Source organism: Protomyctophum bolini (genome assembly GCF_963924005.1).
Source record: "Protomyctophum bolini genome assembly, chromosome: 13".
In the NCBI taxonomy this organism is placed as follows: domain Eukaryota; kingdom Metazoa; phylum Chordata; class Actinopteri; order Myctophiformes; family Myctophidae; genus Protomyctophum; species Protomyctophum bolini.
In genome coordinates, this window is record NC_137874.1 from 38,621,097 (window position 1) to 38,643,359 (window position 22,263).

The following is a 22,263-nucleotide window of genomic DNA, read 5'->3' on the forward strand; positions in this document are numbered from 1 at the left end:
AGAGCATATACTTCTATATGAAAGAGCAGACTGTATTACGCTATACGATGGCTCCCCCTACTGACCGTTTATGGTACGTACGCTCCAGCGCTAGTGCGCATGTGCACAACCCTAATGTATGTTCGCCGATCGCTGCTATTGTTTTTCCATGGGAGGCTGAGAGGACGAGGAGGCTTAGGCAGCTGCTGCTAAAATCCACAGAACAATAAGAAGTGTTTTAAACACTGAAACACAGCAGGTATTATGAACTAATTCGCGTTGTGTTTCATCCGTTTGTCTTGACTCGTCTTTTAAGATTTAGAGTAGACCCTATAGATGTATTTATCGATTCTGACATTTTCAAATCGATTAATACATCTACGAGAGTGGCTAAGATGGAACATGAATCGTATCTTATATGCTTGCTTTGTTATACATGTGATCATAATCAACCAGTAGGCTATATAGCCGCCGCATAGCTCGAGTCCATAGCTCTAAATGCCACCGCAACAGCAGTAATAGTAGGCCTATACATTGTTTTATTATTGTTTTATTAATATTATCACACGAAAAGATGAAATTACCTACCTAGGTTTCATCCTGGAGGCAAATCTTTTCCGGTGATAAAATGTCCACCAAATAATAATAAGGTCAACCAAAGAACAGCAGGGATAGCTTGCAGTGATGGGGCCCCAGACATGTGACTTGTCACACTTGTGCATAATAGTCATGCATATCAGAACAGAACTATGGTATAAAAACCCACAGAGCTAAACAGCCTGGTATTCAGCTACCCTTCTGAAAAGTCTGCTATCACACATTTTCTCACTCCTGGATGTCAGACGAATAAAATGTCTTGTCCCTTTTAGTGGTGCTGCACTGGCACGCAGCATGTCAGTCACACGCTCCCTGCTGCTTGAACCGAGGAAGAACATTAAAAACAGATTGGTTACTTTCACTTCATTCACTTTGTGTACACTAAAGTTCTTCCTTATTCACTTGATTTCAGACCAGTGTATGGAGTCCAGACTGCAGGTGAAGATGAACTCTCCTGACTCGGTCAGGGACGTTTCTATTAAACAGGAACCCGAAGACATTTCTATTAAACAGGGACCTGAAGACCACCCACACCTCAGTAAGTTTCATGTGCTCTTCCTTTCTTTAATATTTTCTGTTCTGTAGGGATGCCACAATTATATTGTATTATTTGCACTATACAATAACAATGGAAAAATTACACCAAATATGTAAATCTATGATCATTGGAATATCTCAAATTTATTTTGGAAAGTTTATATTTTCTTATTACACATATAAGCACATAAAAGCACATCGTATTTTGCACAAACTCAAAAGAAAACTGGACCATATAAGTTCACCTTGTGATTTTATTTACAGTATGGATGTAGGTCTCAAACAGATTTTTATGGTATGTGTCTCTATAGAAGACAAGGTGTCTATAATTGGCTCTGAGTCTGCACTGTGTGAGATAACAGATCTTTCACTGCTTTTTCTCAGCTTCTTGATTTGAGGTTTAACCATTTTAACCCTAGCATCCCTATATTGTGGGGGGAACAGTTGCCTGGAATAGCCGATCTACAAGCTCACAACACATTGCAAGAGATTGGATGGAAAAAAAGTAACTAAATATTTTTTGGATTATGAGGAATAAAACAAATCTCGGGATGCCGGGCATGGCATCGATTGCAAAGGTAAACAAATTTCGGTTTCTCGGGCCCGGCGCAGAAACAGTTAACAGTATATGATGATTTGGGGTGTTATAGTACAGTACAGTAGAGGGCCCACCTGGCGACCCCCACACAGTAACTGTCATTTCTCAACCATTTCCAACGTGGAGCGGCTCGCCGGAACCGGGCCGGCCCCCTGGGTGCGTTCCTGGAGGTATGGATGTTCCAGGGACCCCCGGGGGACCCCCACACGGTAACTGTCATTTCTCAACCGTTTCGAAAGTGGGGAGGCTCGCCGGAACCGGGCCGGCACCCTGGCCGCGTTCTTGTGGGTCTGGAACTTCCGTGGACCCCCACACAGAGTTGCACCACTCACTTAACACGGGTGTGATTTTGTGAGAGTACATTCAGAACTGCAATCTTACCTGTAGTTAGTAACTGGTTAGTCAATCTTATCTTATTAGCTCATTTCATGGATCATGGAATAAGTATGGATTTACATTTTTAGGAATCTGGTGTTGACTCATGTTATTTTTCTGCTCCTAGACATCCTGCACATGGTTGTGTGTAAAGAGGAGGTTTCTCCTGAACAGGAGAGGAGCCCCAGTCTGCTCCAGGAGGAACCAGAGCCTCCACACATTAAAAATGAACAGGAGGAGCTACTTCAAAGACCAGAGGAGCCTGATGGCTCAATGTTGACATTACTAACAGTGAAACGTGAAGATGAAGAAGACATCTCTGCACACTGCTCTGAAGTTGAAGTTGAACTTGAATCTGACACTGAAGTCACTGAAGACAGTGATGATTGGGAGGAGACCAGTGGAGGTCAGTCATTGTTAAACACAGGGACAGGAACTACATGTTTGGGGAAAACCGGGAGTTGGAATCAAAGAGGTTGATGAAAAATACAATTAAATCAGAAATATTAACAGGGAAACCGTAATGCTCCCTAACAACGGAGTTGTTTGATGATGGAAGCTTTATTTATTTTTATTTTTATCTGTACTGCCCAGTTTTAACCTGCCTCCCTCCTCTTTCTCTCCCTTCTACCCACCCCCACCTCTCTCTTTCTTTCTTTCTCTCTCTCCCTCTCTCTCTCTCTCTCTCTCTCTCTCTCTCTCTCTCTCTCTCTCTCTCAGGAGTGAGGTCCCAGTCTTCCCAGACTCGGTTCTCTTGTTCTGAGTGTTCATACTCCTTCACATCTCAGGTCTTCCTCCATAAACACATAAGGGTGAAACACAATGACCTCTACTGCCAAATGCTGAGGAATGGACAGATCACCTCATCAGCCTTTCAGCAAATCACCAGCTCTACAACCAGTCAGAAACAAGGAGACACTGATGAACCGAGCTCATACAGTCATCAAGAGTTTACCAAGACTTTAACTCAACCAGATGGAGAAAAACCTTTCCACTGTAAAGATTGTGACAAGAGGTTCAGTCGGTTGGGTAACCTGAAGACACACCAGCGTATCCACGCTGGAGACAAACCTTTCGACTGTAAACTTTGTGACAAGAGTTTCATTCAGTCAAGTGACCTAAAGACCCACCAGCGTATCCACACTGGAGACAAACCTTTCCACTGTGAACTTTGTAACAAGAGTTTCATTCAGTCATCTAACCTGAAGAAACACCAGAGTGTCCACACTGGAGAAAAACCATTCCACTGTAAACATTGTGACAAGAGTTTCAGTCAGTCAGAGCAGCTAAAGACACACATGCGTATCCACACCGGAGAAAAACCATTCCACTGTAAACATTGTGACATGAGGTTTACTGATTCAAGTAACCTAAAGACACATCAGCGTATCCACACTGGAGAAAGACCTTTCCACTGTAACCATTGTGACAAGACTTTCAGGGAGTCACATTCTCTCAAGAAACACCTGCGTATCCACACTGGAGATAAACCTTTCCACTGTAGACATTGTGACAAGAGTTTCATTCAGTCATGTGACCTAAAGAAGCACCAGCGCATTCACACTGGAGAAAAACCTTTCCACTGTAGACATTGTGACAAGAGCTTCAGTGAGTCCGGTTCCCTGAAGAGACACCAGCGTATCCACACTGGAGAAAAACCTTTCCACTGTAAACATTGTGACAATAGTTTCAGGGACTCACGTTCCCTCAAGAAACACCTGCGTATTCACACTGCAGAGAAAATCTAGAGTTTCAATTAGCTCATTGGGAGCATTACATCAAACACCTGTATGTTGGTAGGGAGGTGAATAGAAAAGCAGAACTATTATGGATATTCATACTGATCCTTTCAAAAGAGTTCTCTGTTACGACACGTAACCTGAATTTGTTCCTCAGTATGTTTTGTCATTTTTGTTTATGTATAACACATTTTTTATATAGCAGTGGATGCCACTGTTGTATTCCAGGGTGAGTCAGAAAATCCCTGCTTGTTCGGGAAATGTTAGAAAAACTCTCTCCCTATTCTGAATCTCATATCCTGCGCAGGGCTTTAGATTGCCACCAAAATTAACATTTAACCTGATTGCATTTGTGTGAGTTTACGATTATTAGGTTGGTCGTTCACCACTTCATTTTTAGTGTGAGTTTACTTGAGTTTTTTACGTTGATGAAATGCTGTTAAATAACCGTTCTTCAAAGTGACTGGTGTAATGCAACTGAATAAATTAGTCTTGTTATTACAACATTGTTACACACAAGACAATCATCGATGTTCTGATCAAATCTTTCAATCCAGTTGAACTGCCTCACATGCGCATTTGATACGTTTGTGTTGATCAGGTAGTATAGCCTGACCCAGTGCAGTGTATCCTTTAATCAATCTATATCTGTTACTCAACTCAATGTTTCCCAGAACATTCTGGTACTATTTGGGACATAGCCTGCATTGCTCTGAAATAGTTTGTGATAATCTTACATAGTTTGAACATTAGCTATATGGTTAACATGTTTAATACAAGGTAACCTATATGTTGCATCCTGTAAAGGCTCATAGATAGTCTGGATTTTCGGTGGTGGGGTGACCACCGAACTACAACATGACGTCACGAGCCGCAGTGAAGAGCAAACCACGAATCATAAAATATGATTGATTGATTGATTAATGTATTAATTATTAAGGAGAATTACAGTACATTTGACTCTGGAAGCCATGTCAGTGTTACAGATAGATGGATGCTTCGCCCTGACTTGCGGGTATTCATTTTCTAACAAGCAGCCTTAGGGAATTCTGGATACATAATAATAATAATATTAATAATAATAAATCACAACACAAATACACAATACATAGACAGATCAAACAATACATTTGTGCGAGACCACAAATTCCGGGCCTTTTGATGCATATAGGCCTACGAAATGCATAATAAAAAAGATGTAGGCCTATAGGCTATACCTACTTGTGGGGACAAATCATGGTGAAGTTCTATCCTGCGACATTGGTACATCGTACCATCGTCCTGATACTAACCATACTAACATAGGTCGAGGATATAACGAAAGCAAGCGATAGATATGAACAGTACCCGAGACCAACAGGAGGGGGCAGTACACCTACTGGCGTTTACAAAAACGTATGGAGGGAAAGGAAATCGTTACCCACAATGCAGTTGTGAAAACATTCAAAACAACATGGCGGTGAATGTTGTTGACACGGAGGCCACACGTTTACCGTATATTAAAATAAAATTACAATACAAAGACAACTAAAACGTGTCGTTTCCAAACAGTGTCGTCGTTAAGCAGCAGGAGGACGTTTGTTAGCAGCTCAACCACTGAAACACAGCAGGTATGAAACTGATTCACGTTATGTGTTTCATCTATTTATCATTTTAAAGATGAACGAAATGTGTCTGTTTAATCTATTTGTCTATTAACTCATCATGTAAATTGGAACGTGAATCTAATTACAGCTTAATTGTTATAAAGTGATCGTAAAAATAAACACTATAGCTCCATAGGGATTATACTAAACAACTGGCCCCCTCGAAAAGTGTTAATTTAGTTAACAGTTAATTTAGTATCTCCCTCCCTCTCCCTGTTGAAATCTGAAATGATCTTGGATAGTAGTCGATCTCTGTACTCTGTAAAAGCAAGAAAGAATAACATGAGAGTGACAGAGACGGTGACTGCTTTCTTTCAGTGCTGTGTAAACATTGCAATCCGCTTAGTTTTGGCTCAAGCCTGACTGAGCCCTCAACCCTCATTGACTTTAGTGACGTCAGCTGTAAGTGCTTGAGGGTCCGCCATTGCATCAATTAAAAAAACCTCCTTAGGTTATTATTCACAGCCAGTGCTTTAAACATAATGTAACCAAAAAGGTGTAGGCTGAAGCAGAGGCTTTATTATGCCTACCTTATTTGAAGAGTAACTTTCTTAGTTGCAAAACAAAACTGCATAGAGCTTAGTTCAACAAAAATCAAATCAATATAGGCATCAGCAGATGACGGTACAGTGTTTGATGAGGTCAGATCAACATATGGAATAATGTCAAAGCCGGTCAACTCCATATATGGAGATCTAAGGGTTTGAGGTCAGATGTAGAGTTGCTGGCTGGCTCATATATGCAGATCTAGGTGATGATCCAGTCTTCTCCATGTATGGTTATCCAGGGTTAGATGAGGTCAGTGTCGTGATCTTCATATATGGAGATGGTCATATATTATGGTGGCGTGATGTGTCACGATGTGTGACCATAAATGGAGGCACGTGTGCGGCCCTTCTGCGACCGGTTTCTAGATTGTAGAAGGCCTAGTTCATTTCAGCACGGACCGCCACTGTATTGTACATTTGTACTGAACAACTAGAAGGACAATAGTGCAAGAATCATGTTGTATTTGCTCATCCCATTATCTTCCAATTAAGTTGTAAAAAAAAAAAAAAGCTCATCTAGCTCACAAATGTGTCTCATCACGATGCATCATCATTCAATACCTTGAAGATCTGCTATTTTCAGATCGGCTACGTATTGGCTATACGTAGATAGATGACACCCCCCCCACCACCACCCTCTCAAGGACCCAGCTGGGGACCTCGGTTTGAGAACCATTGTTCTAGAATCTAGACCCTTTTGTAAACAACAGAGCCATGGGCTGTCAGTGGCTCAGGGGTAGAGTGAACGGATTTGAGTGAGGGGTATGATGCTACCATAGACTGTAAAAAATATGGACAAAGCGTCCCGCGGGTCTAACGTGAACGTAAAATGAAGCCTGTCAGTCCTTGCAATGGAAGTCGCCATCTTTCTAGATCCGTTTTGGCCCAGTTCAGGCCAGCTGGCCCATTGGCTGGCCCAGAGAACGAGGCGGGACTTCCCCCTTCTTCTTCGTTGGTTTTTATTTTGACTCGAGTGGGTGGGGGATCCCGTTCATAGACTGTAACGGTAGCCACGCCCCTCAGAACATGCGCGACTTTATGGTCATTTTTCTAATAAATGGGACCATAATTTTCCAAAAAGAATATTATGACATTAGAAATGAGCCTTTAAACTAGTGACTGGAAGCAAAAAGTATTCATGACCATGTTTATTAAGGTAATACAGTCTAGGTGAAGTTGGGCCCAAATACATGGACTTCTATGGGGCTATGGGTTTTTTTGAGCCCAATGAGAGCGCCACAACAGGCCATTATATGAACTTTCATTTCCTTAGTGGCTTCACAAAATATCCGTCTGACTGCCCCCCTGGATGCTACACAGAACCACGATAGAAATAGGCTCTCAGGGGAGTCTTTTTAAAATCCCTTATACCGCTTCCTTTCAGACCAGTGTGTGGAGGAGTCCAGAGCAGACTGCAGGTGAAGATGAACTCTCCAGACTCGGCTAGGGCTATCTATATTAAACAGGAACCTGAAGACCTCGGTACGTTTTCATGTGCTTCTGTTCTGTTGCTGTCACAATATCTACTTTTACTAAGAAATAATCATGAAAATGATAATATCCTGATGATTAAACGTATTGCTCACTCTGTCTGGTTGCAGAAACAGATTGGCTACTTTCAATGTATTCACTTTAGACTATTATTTGTTTGCATGGAGTCCATCTTTTGACACGTTTCCTTGTGTAGTTTTATGTTACAAAGGATTTATTCCCTAATATATGAATCGTATAATCTTTGCACCCAAGATTAATATGTTGGAGAGTTGGGCTTAGGTCATTTTGCCTTTACATTTTGCAAATATTATTGTTATTCTTGACACCACTGGGTCTTAAAGTCAATTCCTTCATTTCAGACCAGTGTGTGGAGTCCAGACTGCAGGTGAAGATGGACTCTCCAGACTCAGCCAGGGACATTTCTATTAAACAGGAACCTGACGACATCTCTATTAAAAAGGAGGAACCTGAAGACATCTCTATTAAAAAGGAGGAACCTGAAGACATCTCTATTAAAAAGGAGGAACCTGAAGACATCTCTATTAAAAAGGAGGAACCTGAAGACCACCCACAACTCAGTACGTATTCTCACTATACGATAATTATGGCAAAAAATATCATGACTAATAATATCTGGATATTATAGGACCACAATAGAGCGTCGCAGTCCTGCCCCCTTTCAGAACGATGAGTGGTCCAGGAAATGATTCTCCATTCTCCATAGGCTTTTCAAAAAGTATTTATATAAAGACGGTTATGCCGCGGACAAAGCCAACTCGGATCATGACAAATCATGACAATAATTACAATGTTTTGGGCCGATCAAATAATTAGTAAGAAGAAAAACAAAACAAATAGTGTTGTAATCCTGCCTTTATTTTCTTCTTTCAAATTATTTGTTCGGCACAAAATATTGTGTTTGTCATGATTTGTCACGATCCGAGTTGGCTTTGTCCGCGGCGTAACCGTCTTCATATAAATACTTTTTGAAAAGCCTATGGAGAATCATTTCCTGGGCCACTCGTCGTTCTGAAAGGGGGCGGGCCTGCGACACTCTATAGAGAGTATGCGCGTGACATCATCATCATACCGTCAGGAACTTTTGCAGGAACGCCTACTGAGTGGCAAAAATTACTTTCTGGCCTTGACAGAACATACATCCAAACACACTTTTCCACTCACTTTGCCACTAGATTTGGCATTCACATTATGCATGCGCATACCCTCTATACCTGGTGCCCAAGTATTCTGTGTTAGCCTTTTAGTCTAAATGTACACATTACGTGCCTCCATGCTATGCGTACTGATAAAGTATTCAATCAATCAATTCATATATATAGCCATTATTAAAGCTGCTATAAGCCTGCTATAAACCTTTTTGTTTTGTTTTGTTTTTTTATTCAGACAGCCAGCAATGGGTAGAACGCTCCCAAAAATGTTTTGTCTTTGTGACACATCTAGGGGCTGCAATCTGCATTCAAAGATGTTCCTAGAAGCTTTGTCATTGGTCGAAAAAAAACCTGGTTGCAATGACTAACCAATCAGGAAGTAGACAGGCAAATCGACCAATGGACCAATGACACAGCTTCTAGGAAAATCTTTGAATGCAGATTGTGGCCTCTAGATGTGTCACAGAGACGATTTTCTTTTGGGAGCGTTCTACCCATTGCTGGCTGTCTGAGTGAATACAAAAAAAAGGTAATTACAATTTTGACATTATTGCTTAAAGCAGTACTCAAGCAATACCTCACCACATATATCCACGTATATCCTTTTCTACAGAGTGGCCATAGGCCAAAGCATCTATAAAAGGGTTTAGTTCAAGCTGCTAAGTTGACATCATAAAACTGAAGCACCTCTGGAGGTTTTGAATGTCCCCACACTTATTAGCCTGGCCCAGCCAGCGTGCTTTCTGGTCTCGAGGAGCCGGCACGCTCATGGAGTTTGCTCTGGAGAATATTGGTTCACCGATCTGAGCCCCCACCCCTGCCCCCTCCGCCCCTCCCCTCCCTGGTAGACCAGTAAGACGCGCAAACACGGGAAGCGAACGCAGCTGAGACCCTGCAGATCATGTCTGTCTGTCTGTGTGTCTGTCCCGCTGTTACTGTATATGTGGACCTGGCCCCTTTTGTGCCCATATATGGAGCTGAGTGGACCTGGCCCCTTTTGTGCCCATATATGGAGCTGAGTGATTGCTGATGCAACACACTCCATATTTGGAAGTATAGCGGGACAGACAGACACACACACACAGACAGACAGACAGACAGACATGATCTGCTAGGTCTCATAGTAAGTGCTCACTGCGTTCGCAAAAACAGCGGAGGAAAGCGACACCCCTCTGCACTGTAGTTCACTCCCACTCCTACTCTCCTAGACCAAGGTTAATTAAATTAGGTTAGGAAGCGAAGACTGTACGGTGCACCCTGGAAGGAAATGAACATGCGCAATTGACACCAGGAAGTTGTACATGCACAAATTTGTACAACTTAAGTTTTTGAGCCGAACGAGAACACGTATATTCCATCCCCAAACGCAAGATTGCCCTCCAAAGTTTGCAGGATTTGTCCATTTCCAACAAAATACCTTGAATCATTAACACAGCGTGCGATTTCCGTGAAATTATGCACGCGCATTCCCAATAGGCCTAAATGCCACATCTACTGGTTATAGCGCCATCATGAGGCCAATTTTACACATTCACATTTCTGTACTCATTACTTATTGCCATACATCACGCAAATCTGTATACACTATATCAATAGCAATGAGATCAACACGCATCTGTCCGCTTTCCCATATTCCATCCCGATTGGCTAAGATTCCAAACTTTGGGATTGGACCATTTTCAACAAAAATCCTCAAGTCATTAAGTAGGTGATGCCATGTTTTTGTGAAATGTGGAACATGAAGGATGGAAATGTTTATTTGCACTTAAGGACTATCATTTCTGCTCCTAGACGTTCTGCACATGGCTGTGTTTAAAGAGGAGGATACTCCTAAGCAGGAGGTTAGCCCAAGCCTGCTCCAGGAGGAACCAGAACCTCCACACATTAAAGAGGAACAGGACGAGCTACTTCAAAGACCAGATGAGCCTGATGGGTCAATGCTGACATTACTAGCAGTGAAAAATGAAGATGATCATGAAGACGTCTCTTCACACTGCTCTGAAGTTGATGTTAAACTTGAATCTGACACTGAAGACAGTGATGATTTGGAGGAGACCACTCCTCTCTCAGGAGTGATGTCTCAGTCATCCCAGTCTCAACCGGGCGGAGAAAAACCTTTCCACTGTAATGATTGTGACAAGAGTTTCAGAACTGCAGATAACCTGAAGAAACACCAGCGTCTCCACACTGGAGAAAGACCGTGGCACTGTAAACTTTGTGACAAGACTTTTAATCAATCATGTTCCCTGAAGTCACACGAGCGTGTCCACAAAAAATGTTTCCACTGTAAACATTGTGACAAGAGTTTTATTATGTCGGGTGACCTGAAGAGACATGAGCAAATTGAGCATATCCACACTGACGACAAACCTCTCCAGTGTAAACATTGTGACATGAGGTTCAGTGTGCCTGTTGACCTGATAACACACCAGCATGTCCACACTGGAGAAAGACCGTGGCACTGTAAACTTTGTGACAAGACTTTTAATCAATCATCTTCCCCTGAAGCGTTTCTCCAGTGTGGACACGCTGGACAGCGTGTCCACACTGGAGAAAAGCCTTACCCCTGTAAACATTGCGACAAATGTTTCACTGTGTCTTCTAGCCTGATTAGACACCAACGTCTCCACACTGGAGAAAGACCGTGGCACTGTAAACTTTGTGACAAAACCTTTAATCAATCATGTTCCCTGAAGTCACACGAGCGTGTCCACAAAAAATGTTTCCAGTGTAAACGTTGTGACAAGAGTTTCAGTCAGTCAAATGACCTGAAGAAACACCAGTATGATCACACTGGAGAAAAACCGTGGCACTGTAAACTTTGTGACAAAACCTTTAATCAATCATGTTCCCTGAAGTCACACGAGCGTGTCCACAAAAAATGTTTCCAGTGTAAACGTTGTGACAAGAGTTTCAGTCAGTCAAATGACCTGAAGAAACACCAGCATGTCCACACTGGAGAAAAGCCTTACCCCTGTAAACATTGCGACAAATGTTTCACTGTGTCTTCTAGCCTGATTAGACACCAACGTCTCCACACTGGAGAAAGACCGTGGCACTGTAAACTTTGTGACAAGACTTTTAATCAATCATGTTCCCTGAAGTCACACGAGCGTGTCCACAAAAAATGTTTCCACTGTAAACATTGTGACAAGAATTTTATTATGTCGGGTGACCTGAAGAGACATGAGCAAATTGAGCATATCCACACTGGCGACAAACCTTTCCAGTGTAAACATTGTGACATGAGGTTCAGTGTGCCTGGTGACCTGATAACACACCAGCATGTCCACACTGGAGGAAGCCCTTTCCACTGTAAACATTGTGACAAGAGTTTTATTATGTTGGGTGACCTGAAGAGACATCAGTGTATCCACACCCAGGGCTTGACGCTTGGCATTTTTCCAGTTGAAGTTGAAAAATCTAGTAGCACAAAAATAATGTTGTGAAAAGTTATCAAATAATGTGTTTTTCTTTAAAGTGATATGAGGTCAATGAGGAGGCATTTCAAAGTCACTGGCCCCACCATTATAACCACTGGCCAAGGACATTCATCAGGTAGCCTATTTGATCGCCATAATAAAGAAAATTAACACATTTTGTACAAAATCTTTCCGTAAAATAAAAAACCCTAAATAAATAAGCAAAACTTACTGCCTATATCAGTGTAAATAAGTTCATTTTACAACTACTACACTTAGACTACATTTCTATAAAGCAAATATCATTCTACGATCCTCGATGCATTTTGATTTCATCAAAAACTTCTATCACATTAAAAATCACACTAAAAATAATAATGAGGATTATTTTACCTATTGTGAGAATGTTCAGTTTTCAATAACATTTTAACATACATCCTAATGCAGTACATTACAACTTTAGAATTGTGCTGCATATTCAAGAAGCTTTATTTGTTACTTAACTTATCTTAACTGACAGATTAACAAGCAGCAAAATATTGTTGGGACTAGTTCCACAGATTTTTAACTTGAGGACTTGTTTTAGATAGGCATATAACGTCACAGCTGAGAAGAACTACTCACTGAGGTTTTTACACATGAAATGAATGGACATTAAAAGTGAAATAAAATGTGTGTTCCAAGCAAACCACGCCTACTATATTTGTAGCTTTGTGTACCATTTCGCCTCTAGTGGCTCCAATGAAGTTCGCTCATCTTCATAAATAGACCATCTTTGGCAACTGCGACATAATCAAAGCAGGGACCTCCTCATACTAGTCTACTAGCCAGCCCATAAAGCCCCATTGTGAAACTGGACATGTTAAGTACAACAAGGTTTTATGTTAGAAATATTTAGTAGGCTAATGGGTCCCCAGCATTTAGAAACTGCCGGCCAGTGCCGGGTGCTAATTAACTTGCATATGTTGAGCAATTTTCATAATTGGCATAATATGTGAACATACCAACCTGGAGGGCATAAACTAAAATCAAAATTTCACTATGCTTGTGTGTGTGTGTGTGTGTGTGTGTGTGTGAGAGAGAGACTGTGTGTGTGTGTGCGCAATCTCTAAGTTAAGTCTAGTTGTGTGATCCTCATTTACGTGTTTATTACATGTTTTCCTGAGTTGCGTTGTGTGCTGGAGTACAACCTTGAGTTTGAGAGTTCCTGACTAATGTCTAAATGGTTTCTATAAACTCATAAACCCAATAAAATGTTTTAAGATGTACCCTGTTTCAGAGAGGCAGTCATTGTGGATATGGCTACCAGAAGTATAATTCAGCATTGTCTTTTGTTATATTATGATGTTGGTCATGTCCATCCATGGTACAAACATCAGACATGTGCATAAAAGTGAATAATTTTGGAGTTTAGAGATAACAATGAATTATGTGGTTTTGCATGATCACAGTATAGCAATAAAATGGTATTCAGCTACCCTTCTGAAAAGTCTGCTATAACACATTTTCTCACTCCTGGATGTCAGACGAATAAAATGTCTTGTCCCTTTTAGTGGTACTGCACTGGCACTGGGCCACTCGCTTTTCTGAGAGGGGGCGGGGACTGCGGCGCTCTATACTTGTGGGGACAAAATCATGTCCTATCCTAAGGTCCTATCCTAGTACGACATTACATTGGTACTGGTAGTAGTGGTACATTGTACCCGACACCAACAGTAGGGGGCAGCAATACACCAACTGGCGTCGACTACACAAACTGGTCATGAGAAGAACACAGTCAGTTACCCACAATGCAGTTGTGAAAACAACATGGCGGTGTTATGACTGAATATTGTTGACGCAATAATAAAAGGTTTACATATCAAAGTAATAGGAAACTAAAACGTGTCGTTTCAAAACAGTGTCGTGTCGTCGTTAAGCAGCGTTTGTTGCTCAGCTCAATCACTGAAACACAGCAGGTAAGATGAACTGATTCACGTTGTGTTTCATCCGTTTGTCTTTATTGACTCATCTTTTAAGATGGAAATAGACCATTTTTGTTTGTTTTGTTGTTTCTAGCTTGTTATAAATGTGAGCATAAACAACCAAATATACTAGCAGCAGCAGTACCTATAGTCTGAAAGGAAAGGACCTTGTTGAACTTTGCTATCGTTTGTTACTGGTCAGTGTACAGCATTTCAGAAGCATCTTTCCATATAAGCATTGATGTACAAATCTGTCTATTAAAGCAGTAGGATTTGTCCCCTGTCCACACTACTCTATAGCTGTAAACGTAATTCATGTTGGTGTTTATATAAAGGTATTATCATATTAATTTCATTTATAATTGTTAAGATCACTCTGTAGGCCTATGGGCATAATAGCATGATGATGCCATTACAAAACATGGGCTACATGGAAGAAATGTGTTTTAATAAAACTAAATGTTAGAAGGTCCTAAATTAACTTAATTAAGCAGTCTTCGACTCTTCGCTGTCTCATGTTCTTTCTTGATTTTACAGAGTAGGCTATTGAGTGAGATCGACTACTATACAATCAAATAAATCTGTATACAAGATAGTTTCAGATTTCAGAGAGGGATGGAAATACTAAATGAACTGTTAACTACATTAACACATTTCGCGGCGGCGAGTTGGTGAAGGGGCGAGTCGTTTTGGTATTCGCAAATTTAGCCCCAAACCCACTTCAAGGTTCTCTCCTAGCCCCTCTCGGGACCCTCGGTTAAGCTTCTCTGATGTTCTGATGGTGAGATGTTTCAAAGATGCATAAAGCGACTATAGGAGACAACGGGAACGTGGCAGATGCCGTTAAGTATTTTTAATCTTTTTATTTTTATTTTTCAGTTTTGGCTGCTCTGAAATTCTCCCTTCCTCCCTTCCTTGTCTTCCTTATTGACTTCCCAAGAGAAGAGAGAATTTCAGAGCAGCAAAAACTGGAAAAAAAAGATTAAAAATACTTAACGGCATCTGCCACGTTCCCGTTGTCTCCTATAGCCGCTTTATGCATCTTTGAAACATCTCTAGTCTCCACCACTTAAGCGGTGCACAGCACGGCCTGAACGGAGGGTATGTACAGCTGTCTACCATAGAGAGTGGAAGAAATGCAAAGGGACCCTACGTGTTAAGCGACGTACAAACATCAGAAAAGCTTAACCGAGGGTTCCGAGAGGGGCTAGGTTCTCTCCTTACTTTTCAAATTGTATTGTGTGTACAAGTCACTTCAAGTTCATTGTCTCATCACAAGTTTACAGCAGATATAAAAGATTAGGTGAAATTGTGTTGTGCAACATCAACGTGTGTGTGTGTGTGTGTGTGTGTGTGTGTGTGTGTGTGTGTGTGTGTGTGTGTGTGTGTGTGTGTGTGTGTGTGTGTGAGACACACCGTCTATATCCTCTCTTTTTTGGCTGCTTCAAAGGGCGGCTCTCTTTCCTTCATCTTGGCTAGATCTGAACATCTCTCGTCTCACTGAACTTTTAGGGAGCCAATAGAGGGTGTTTATAACAAAACACAAGAGAGCATTATTGTTAAATAGAATTCCTAAAAATATATACTTAAAAACAAATGTTGGAATCCTGAATTCTTAATGAATTGCAGTCCTACAGTATTATTTATTTAATTTAAGTTGAGCATGATTTCATCCCTAATACATAAAGCTCATAATCTCAAGATTTCACATGTTGGATAGTTGGGCTAACACCACTAGGTCTCCAGTTATTAAAGTCCTTCCTTATTCACTTGATTTCAGGCCAGTGTGTGGAGTCCAGACTGCAGGTGAAGATGAACTCTCCAGACTCAGCCAGGGAAGTATCTATTAAACAGGAACCTGAAGACATTCCTATTAAACAGGGACCTGAAGACATTCCTATTAAACTGGAACCTGAAGACATTCCTATTAAACAGGAACCTGAAGACATTCCTATTAAACAGGAACCTGAAGACATTCCTATTAAACAGGAACCTGAAGACATTCCTATTAAACAGGGACCTGAAGACCACCCACTCCTCGGTAAGTTTCATGTACTCTCTCTTTCTTGAATGTTTTAGCCATTTGTTTCTGTTCTGTTGCTGTCACAATATCTACTTTTACTAAGTGATAATCATGACAATATATATCATGACAATGATATATATGGCCGTGTTCTTGGGGGTCTGGATGTTCCGGGGACCCCCCGGGGGCCCCACGCAGTAACTCTGTAATTTCTCGAACGTTTCGGACTCGGGAAGGATCGCGTGAACCGGGCCGGTCCCCTGGGCGAGTTCCCTGGGATCTGGATGTTCCGGGGACCCCCACACGGTAACGCTGTCATTTTTTAAAGATACAACAGAGCACAGTACAGTAACCATAACATTAAATGTATAGTTGCACCGCTCAGTTCACACAGGTGTGATTTTGTTTATTGTGTAGCCTAGTATAGATTTGTAAAAAAATGTAGACAGTATTTGTTTTATTGTTGAGAACCTGTGAAGTTGAGCACGAGTGTGAGAGGAGGAGAGGAGAGCAGCAGGTCGACGAACTGCCAAAAAGTACACGGATGCCGGTCTGAGTGAAAACAACACTGCAGCCAGATCGCACAGCTGCAGAGAGAGGCAGCTAATTTATCCGCTCTGCAGAGCTCACCTCCCGGCCACAAGCATTTGGAAGTCGGCTTGTATCTACTCTCTTCCAAATGACCAGTGTTTCCTTGGCTTCACGACCGACAAATTTAACTCGAAGCTGGGCTGTATGAATGAGGAAATGTTGCTACAGTGCCGAAATGGTTTCGGCTCCTCAGAAGTTTTCAGTGGCGACAAAGTGCGACTTTAGGACGGTTTCCGCCCCCATAACCCTAACCCTCGAACGTCACATTGTAGTCTCGAACCGACCTATATTTGGCTGTAAAATTGGAGTATGAATCGGCCCTAACTCCCCCCCTCTCTCCCTTGCGTGCCTGGGCTGCTGCTGCAGTCAGAGTCACGGGGCGTAAGATAAACACATTTATCTTGCCGGTTTACTGAAAGTGCAACTCTGTCTCCGCGAATCCCTCATCAGGGCTTTCTTCCATGCGTTACCATGCGTTGTGTGAGCTTTGAGATCCATTGTCAGGTTTGGGTAAAGTGATATAATGACACATGCAAGTAACTGACAATATACAAATTCAGAATACCAACTTTGATGAGGAAGTACTGCTTTGTATTAAATAATATAAGGCTTTCTTGATTTTCTAAAAAAGAACATTTATTTCGTTTAGTTTTTTTTTTTTTTTCTGAAAAATTTACATTTTTGACCTGGATGGTTTCTTCCCGACATCAGAGATACTGTATCCTATTATAGTATTTTCAGATTTCAGTGCATGCATGAGTCTGCAATTTAATAATCTGTACAAAATACATACATTTGCTTGAATCACACAGGTGCCCCATTTGGTTCAAAAACGGCGAAAAGCTACACTTTTGCATGATTTCTAGACAAAAAACATTTCACATAGTCCTACTGTATTTTTTAAACTACCACCACGTCATATGCTATGATTCACTTACTTTGGAGGTGAAGTACATACGTATAATGTTACTGGTGTATGCAGACAAATACTCTTTAGCTCAAATATGAATTGATTGATTGAAAAGCACTTAAAAGTGCTTTAAATCACACAGAGGTAAAGTGATCCATTTAGTCAAAATGGATAACACAAAAAAACTTGTTTTAATGATTCAAAAATAAACATTTGTTCTATTACTAAAATACTATCAATTAAGGTTACTTTTTGAAATGTGTATTTTTCTAGAATCATGCTAAAACTGAATCCTTGTTTTAAGTTTTCAGAACCACCTGTGATAACCTGTACTTACTGGTATTTAACTGTTTTGTCAGTCTTAGTAGGTAAAAGCTCCGTACATTGAACATGGAAGATAGAAAAATAGGTTTCATTTTTTGGAATCCAGCGTTGACTAACATCTTATTTTTCTGCTCCTAGCCGGTGAATTTGATGAAGACATCTCTTCACACTGCCCTGAACTTGAGGTTGAACTTGAATCTGACACTGAAGTCACTGAAGACAGTGATGATGGTGGTGAGACCACTGAAGACAGTGATGATGGTGGGGAGACCACTGAAGACAGTGATGATAGTGGGGAGACCACTGAAGACAGTGATGATTGGGGGGGGACAAGTAGAGGTGTCCACACTGGAGAAAAACCTTTCCAGTGTGGACATTGCTACATGGGGTTCAGTTACTTGGTTAACCTAACGAAACACCTGCGTATACACACTGGAGAAAAACCATTCAAGTGTGAACTGTGTAACAAGAGTTTCATCAGTCCATATCATTTGAAGCAACACCGGATGATCCACACTGGAGAAAAACCTTTCCAGTGTAAACATTGCGACATGTGGTTCAGTTACTTGGGTAACCTAACGAAACACCTGTGCATACACACTGGAGAAAAACCTTTCCACTGTAAACGTTGTGACAAGAGTTTCAGTCAATCAAATGACCTGAAGAAACACCTGTATGATCACGCTCGACAGCGTGTCCACACTGGAGAAAAGCCTTACCCCTGTAAACATTGCGACAAACGTTTCACTAGGTCTTCTAGCCTGATTAGACACCAACGTCTCCACACTGGAGAAAGACCGTGGCACTGTAAACTTTGTGACAAGACTTTTAATCAATCATGTTCCCTGAAGTCACACGAGCGTGTCCACAAATAATGTTTCCACTGTAAACATTGTGACAAGAGTTTTATTATGTCGGGTGACCTGAAGAGACATGAGCAAATTGAGCATATCCACACTGACGACAAACCTCTCCAGTGTAAACATTGTGACATGAGGTTCAGTGTGCCTGGTGACCTGATAACACACCAGCATGTCCACACTGGAGAAAGACCGTGGCACTGTAAACTTTGTGACAAAACCTTTAATCATTCATGTTCCCTGAAGTCACACGAGCGTGTCCACAAAAAATGTTTCCAGTGTAAACGTTGTGACAAGAGTTTCAGTCAGTCAAATGACCTGAAGAAACACCAGCATGTCCACACTGGAGAAAAGCCTTACCCCTGTAAACATTGCGACAAATGTTTCACTGTGTCTTCTAGCCTGATTAGACACCAACGTCTCCACACTGGAGAAAGACCGTGGCACTGTAAACTTTGTGACAAGACTTTTAATCAATCATGTTCCCTGAAGTCACACGAGCGTGTCCACAAAAAATGTTTCCACTGTAAACATTGTGACAAGAATTTTATTATGTCGGGTGACCTGAAGAGACATGAGCAAATTGAGCATATCCACACTGGCGACAAACATTTCCAGTGTAAACATTGTGACATGAGGTTCAGTGTGCCTGGTGACCTGATAACACACCAGCATGTCCACACTGGAGGAAGCCCTTTCCACTGTAAACATTGTGACAAGAGTTTTATTATGTTGGGTGACCTGAAGAGACATCAGTGTATCCACACCCAGGGCTTGACGCTTGGCATTTTTCCAGTTGAAGTTGAAAAATCTAGTAGCACAAAAATAATGTTGTGAAAAGTTATCAAATAATGTGTTTTTCTTTAAAGTGATATGAGGTCAATGAGGAGGCATTTCAAAGTCACTGGCCCCACCATTATAACCACTGGCCAAGGACATTCATCAGGTAGCCTAATTGATCGCCATAATAAAGAAAATTAACAAATTTGGTACAAAATCTTTCCGTAAAATAAAAAAGCCTACCCTAAAATAAACAAGCAAAACTTATATATATATCAGCCTATATCAGTGTAAATAAGTTCATTTTACAACTACTACACTTAGACTACATTTCTATAAAGCAAATATCATTCTACGATCCTCGATGCATTTTGATTTCATCAAAAACTTCTATCACATTAAAAATCACACTAAAAATAATAATGAGGATTATTTTACCTATTGTGAGAATGTTCAGTTTTCAATAACATTTTAACATACATCCTAATGCAGTACATTACAACTTTAGAATTGTGCTGCATATTCAAGAAGCTTTATTTGTTACTTAACTTATCTTAACTGACAGATTAACAAGCAGCAAAATATTGTTGGGACTAGTTCCACAGATTTTTAACTTGAGGACTTGTTTTAGATAGGCATATAACGTCACAGCTGAGAAGAACTACTCACTGAGGTTTTTACACATGAATGGACATTAAAAGTGAAATAAAATGTGTGTTCCGAGCAAACCACGCCTACTATATTTGTAGCTTTGTCTACCATTTCGCCTCTAGTGGCTCCAATGAAGTTCGCTCATCTTCATAAATAGACCATCTTTGGCAACTGCGACATAATCAAAGCAGGGACCTCCTCATACTAGTCTACTAGCCAGCCCATAAAGCCCCATTGTGAAAGTGGACATGTTGAGTACAACAAGGTTTTATGTTAGAAATATTTAGTAGGCTAATGGGTCCCCAGCATTTAGAAACTGCCGGCCAGTGCCGGGTGCTAATTAACTTGCATATGTTGAGCAATTTTCATAATTGGCATAATATGTGAACATACCAACCTAGAGGGCATAAACTAAAATCAAAATTTCACTATGCTTGTGTGTGTGTGTGTGTGTGTGTGTGTGTGTGTGTGTGTGTGAGAGACTGTGTGTGTGTGTGCGCAATCTCTAAGTTAAGTCTAGTTGTGTTGTGTTGTGTGCTGGGGTACAACCTTGAGTTTGAGAGTTCCTGACTCTTCAAAGTAATGTCTAAATGGTTTCTATAAACTCATAAACCCAATAAAATGTTTTAAGATGTACCCTGTTTCAGAGAGGCAGTCATTGTGGATTTGCCCGGTATGGCTACCAGAAGTATAATTCAGCATTGTCTTTTGTTATATTATGATGTTGGTCATGTCCATCCATGGTACAAACATCAGACATGTGCATAAAAGTGAATAATTTTGGAGTTTAGAGATAACTAAATGAATTATACATAACTGAATTATGTGGTTTTGCATGATCACAGTATAGCAATAAAATGGTATTCAGCTACCCTTCTGAAAAGTCTGCTATAACACATTTTCTCACTCCTGGATGTCAGACGAATAAAATGTCTTGTCCCTTTTAGTGGTACTGCACTGGCACTGGGCCACTCGCTTTTCTGAGAGGGGGCGGGGACTGCGGCGCTCTATACTTGTGGGGACAAAATCAAGTCCTATCCTAAGGTCCTATCCTAGTACGACATTACATTGGTAGTAGTGGTACATTGTACCCGACACCAACAGTAGGGGGCAGCAATACACCAACTGGCGTCGACTACACAAACTGGTCATGAGAAGAACACAGTCAGTTACCCACAATGCAGTTGTGAAAACAACATGGCGGTGTTATGACTGAATATTGTTGACGCAATAATAAAAGGTTTACATATCAAAGTAATAGGAAACTAAAACGTGTCGTTTCAAAACAGTGTCGTGTCGTCGTTAAGCAGCGTTTGTTGCTCAGCTCAATCACTGAAACACAGCAGGTAAGATGAACTGATTCACGTTGTGTTTCATCCGTTTGTCTTTATTGACTCATCTTTTAAGATGGAAATAGACAATTTTTGTTTGTTTGTTTTGTTGTTTCTAGCTTGTTATAAATGTGAGCATAAACAACCAAATATACTAGCAGCAGCAGTACCTAGTCTGAAAGGAAAGGACCTTGTTGAACTTTGCTATCGTTTGTTACTGGTCAGTGTACAGCATTTCAGAAGCATCTTTCCATATTAGCATTGATGTACAAATCTGTCTATTAAAGCAGTAGGATTTGTCCCCTGTCCACACTACTCTATAGCTGTAAACGTAATTCATGTTGGTGTTTATATAAAGGTATTATCATATTAATTTAATTTATAATTGTTAAGATCACTCTGTAGGCCTATGGGCATAATAGCATGATGATGCCATTACAAAACATGGGCTACATGGAAGAAATGTGTTTTAATAAAACTAAATGTTAGAAGGTCCTAAATTAACTTAATTAAGCAGTCTTCGACTCTTCGCTGTCTCATGTTCTTTCTTGATTTTACAGAGTAGGCTATTGAGATCGACTACTATACAATCAAATAAATCTGTATACAAGATAGTTTCAGATTTCAGAGAGGGATGGAAATACTAAATGAACTGTTAACTACATTAACACATTTCGCGGCGGCGAGTTGGTGAAGGGGCGAGTCGTTTTGGTATTCGCAAATTT

The 22,263-nt window shown here is 40.8% G+C and overlaps 2 protein-coding genes and 1 long non-coding RNA gene across 3 annotated transcripts in view; all 3 read left to right on the forward strand.

Moving 5' to 3' along the window:
* Positions 1 to 11,296, forward strand: part of LOC308327665 (uncharacterized protein) — a gene marked incomplete at its 3' end in the record, with an annotated part of 82,439 nt that extends 71,143 nt beyond the window's left edge. The window contains exons 4-5 of the mRNA XM_080781186.1: positions 10,988 to 11,093; positions 11,288 to 11,296. Of these exons, the coding sequence (XP_080637312.1) occupies positions 10,988 to 11,093; positions 11,288 to 11,296 (115 nt within the window). The remainder of the gene's footprint in view (positions 1 to 10,987; positions 11,094 to 11,287) is intronic.
* Positions 161 to 4,140, forward strand: LOC308327061 (uncharacterized protein; the record flags this gene model as incomplete). The annotated part of the gene is made up of 5 exons (XM_080780200.1): positions 161 to 238; positions 989 to 1,114; positions 2,214 to 2,492; positions 2,807 to 3,166; positions 4,133 to 4,140. Exons 2-5 carry the CDS (start codon positions 997 to 999, stop codon positions 4,138 to 4,140), a joined length of 765 nt encoding a protein of 254 aa, XP_080636326.1. The 5' UTR covers positions 161 to 238; positions 989 to 996.
* Positions 11,297 to 13,936: 2,640 nt separating the features above from the next.
* LOC308327338 lies at positions 13,937 to 18,779 on the forward strand. Its single transcript, XR_013965187.1, has 3 exons — positions 13,937 to 14,062; positions 15,849 to 16,109; positions 18,055 to 18,779. It is a non-coding gene; the product is annotated as an uncharacterized lncRNA (long non-coding RNA).
* The last annotated feature ends 3,484 nt before the right edge of the window (positions 18,780 to 22,263 follow it).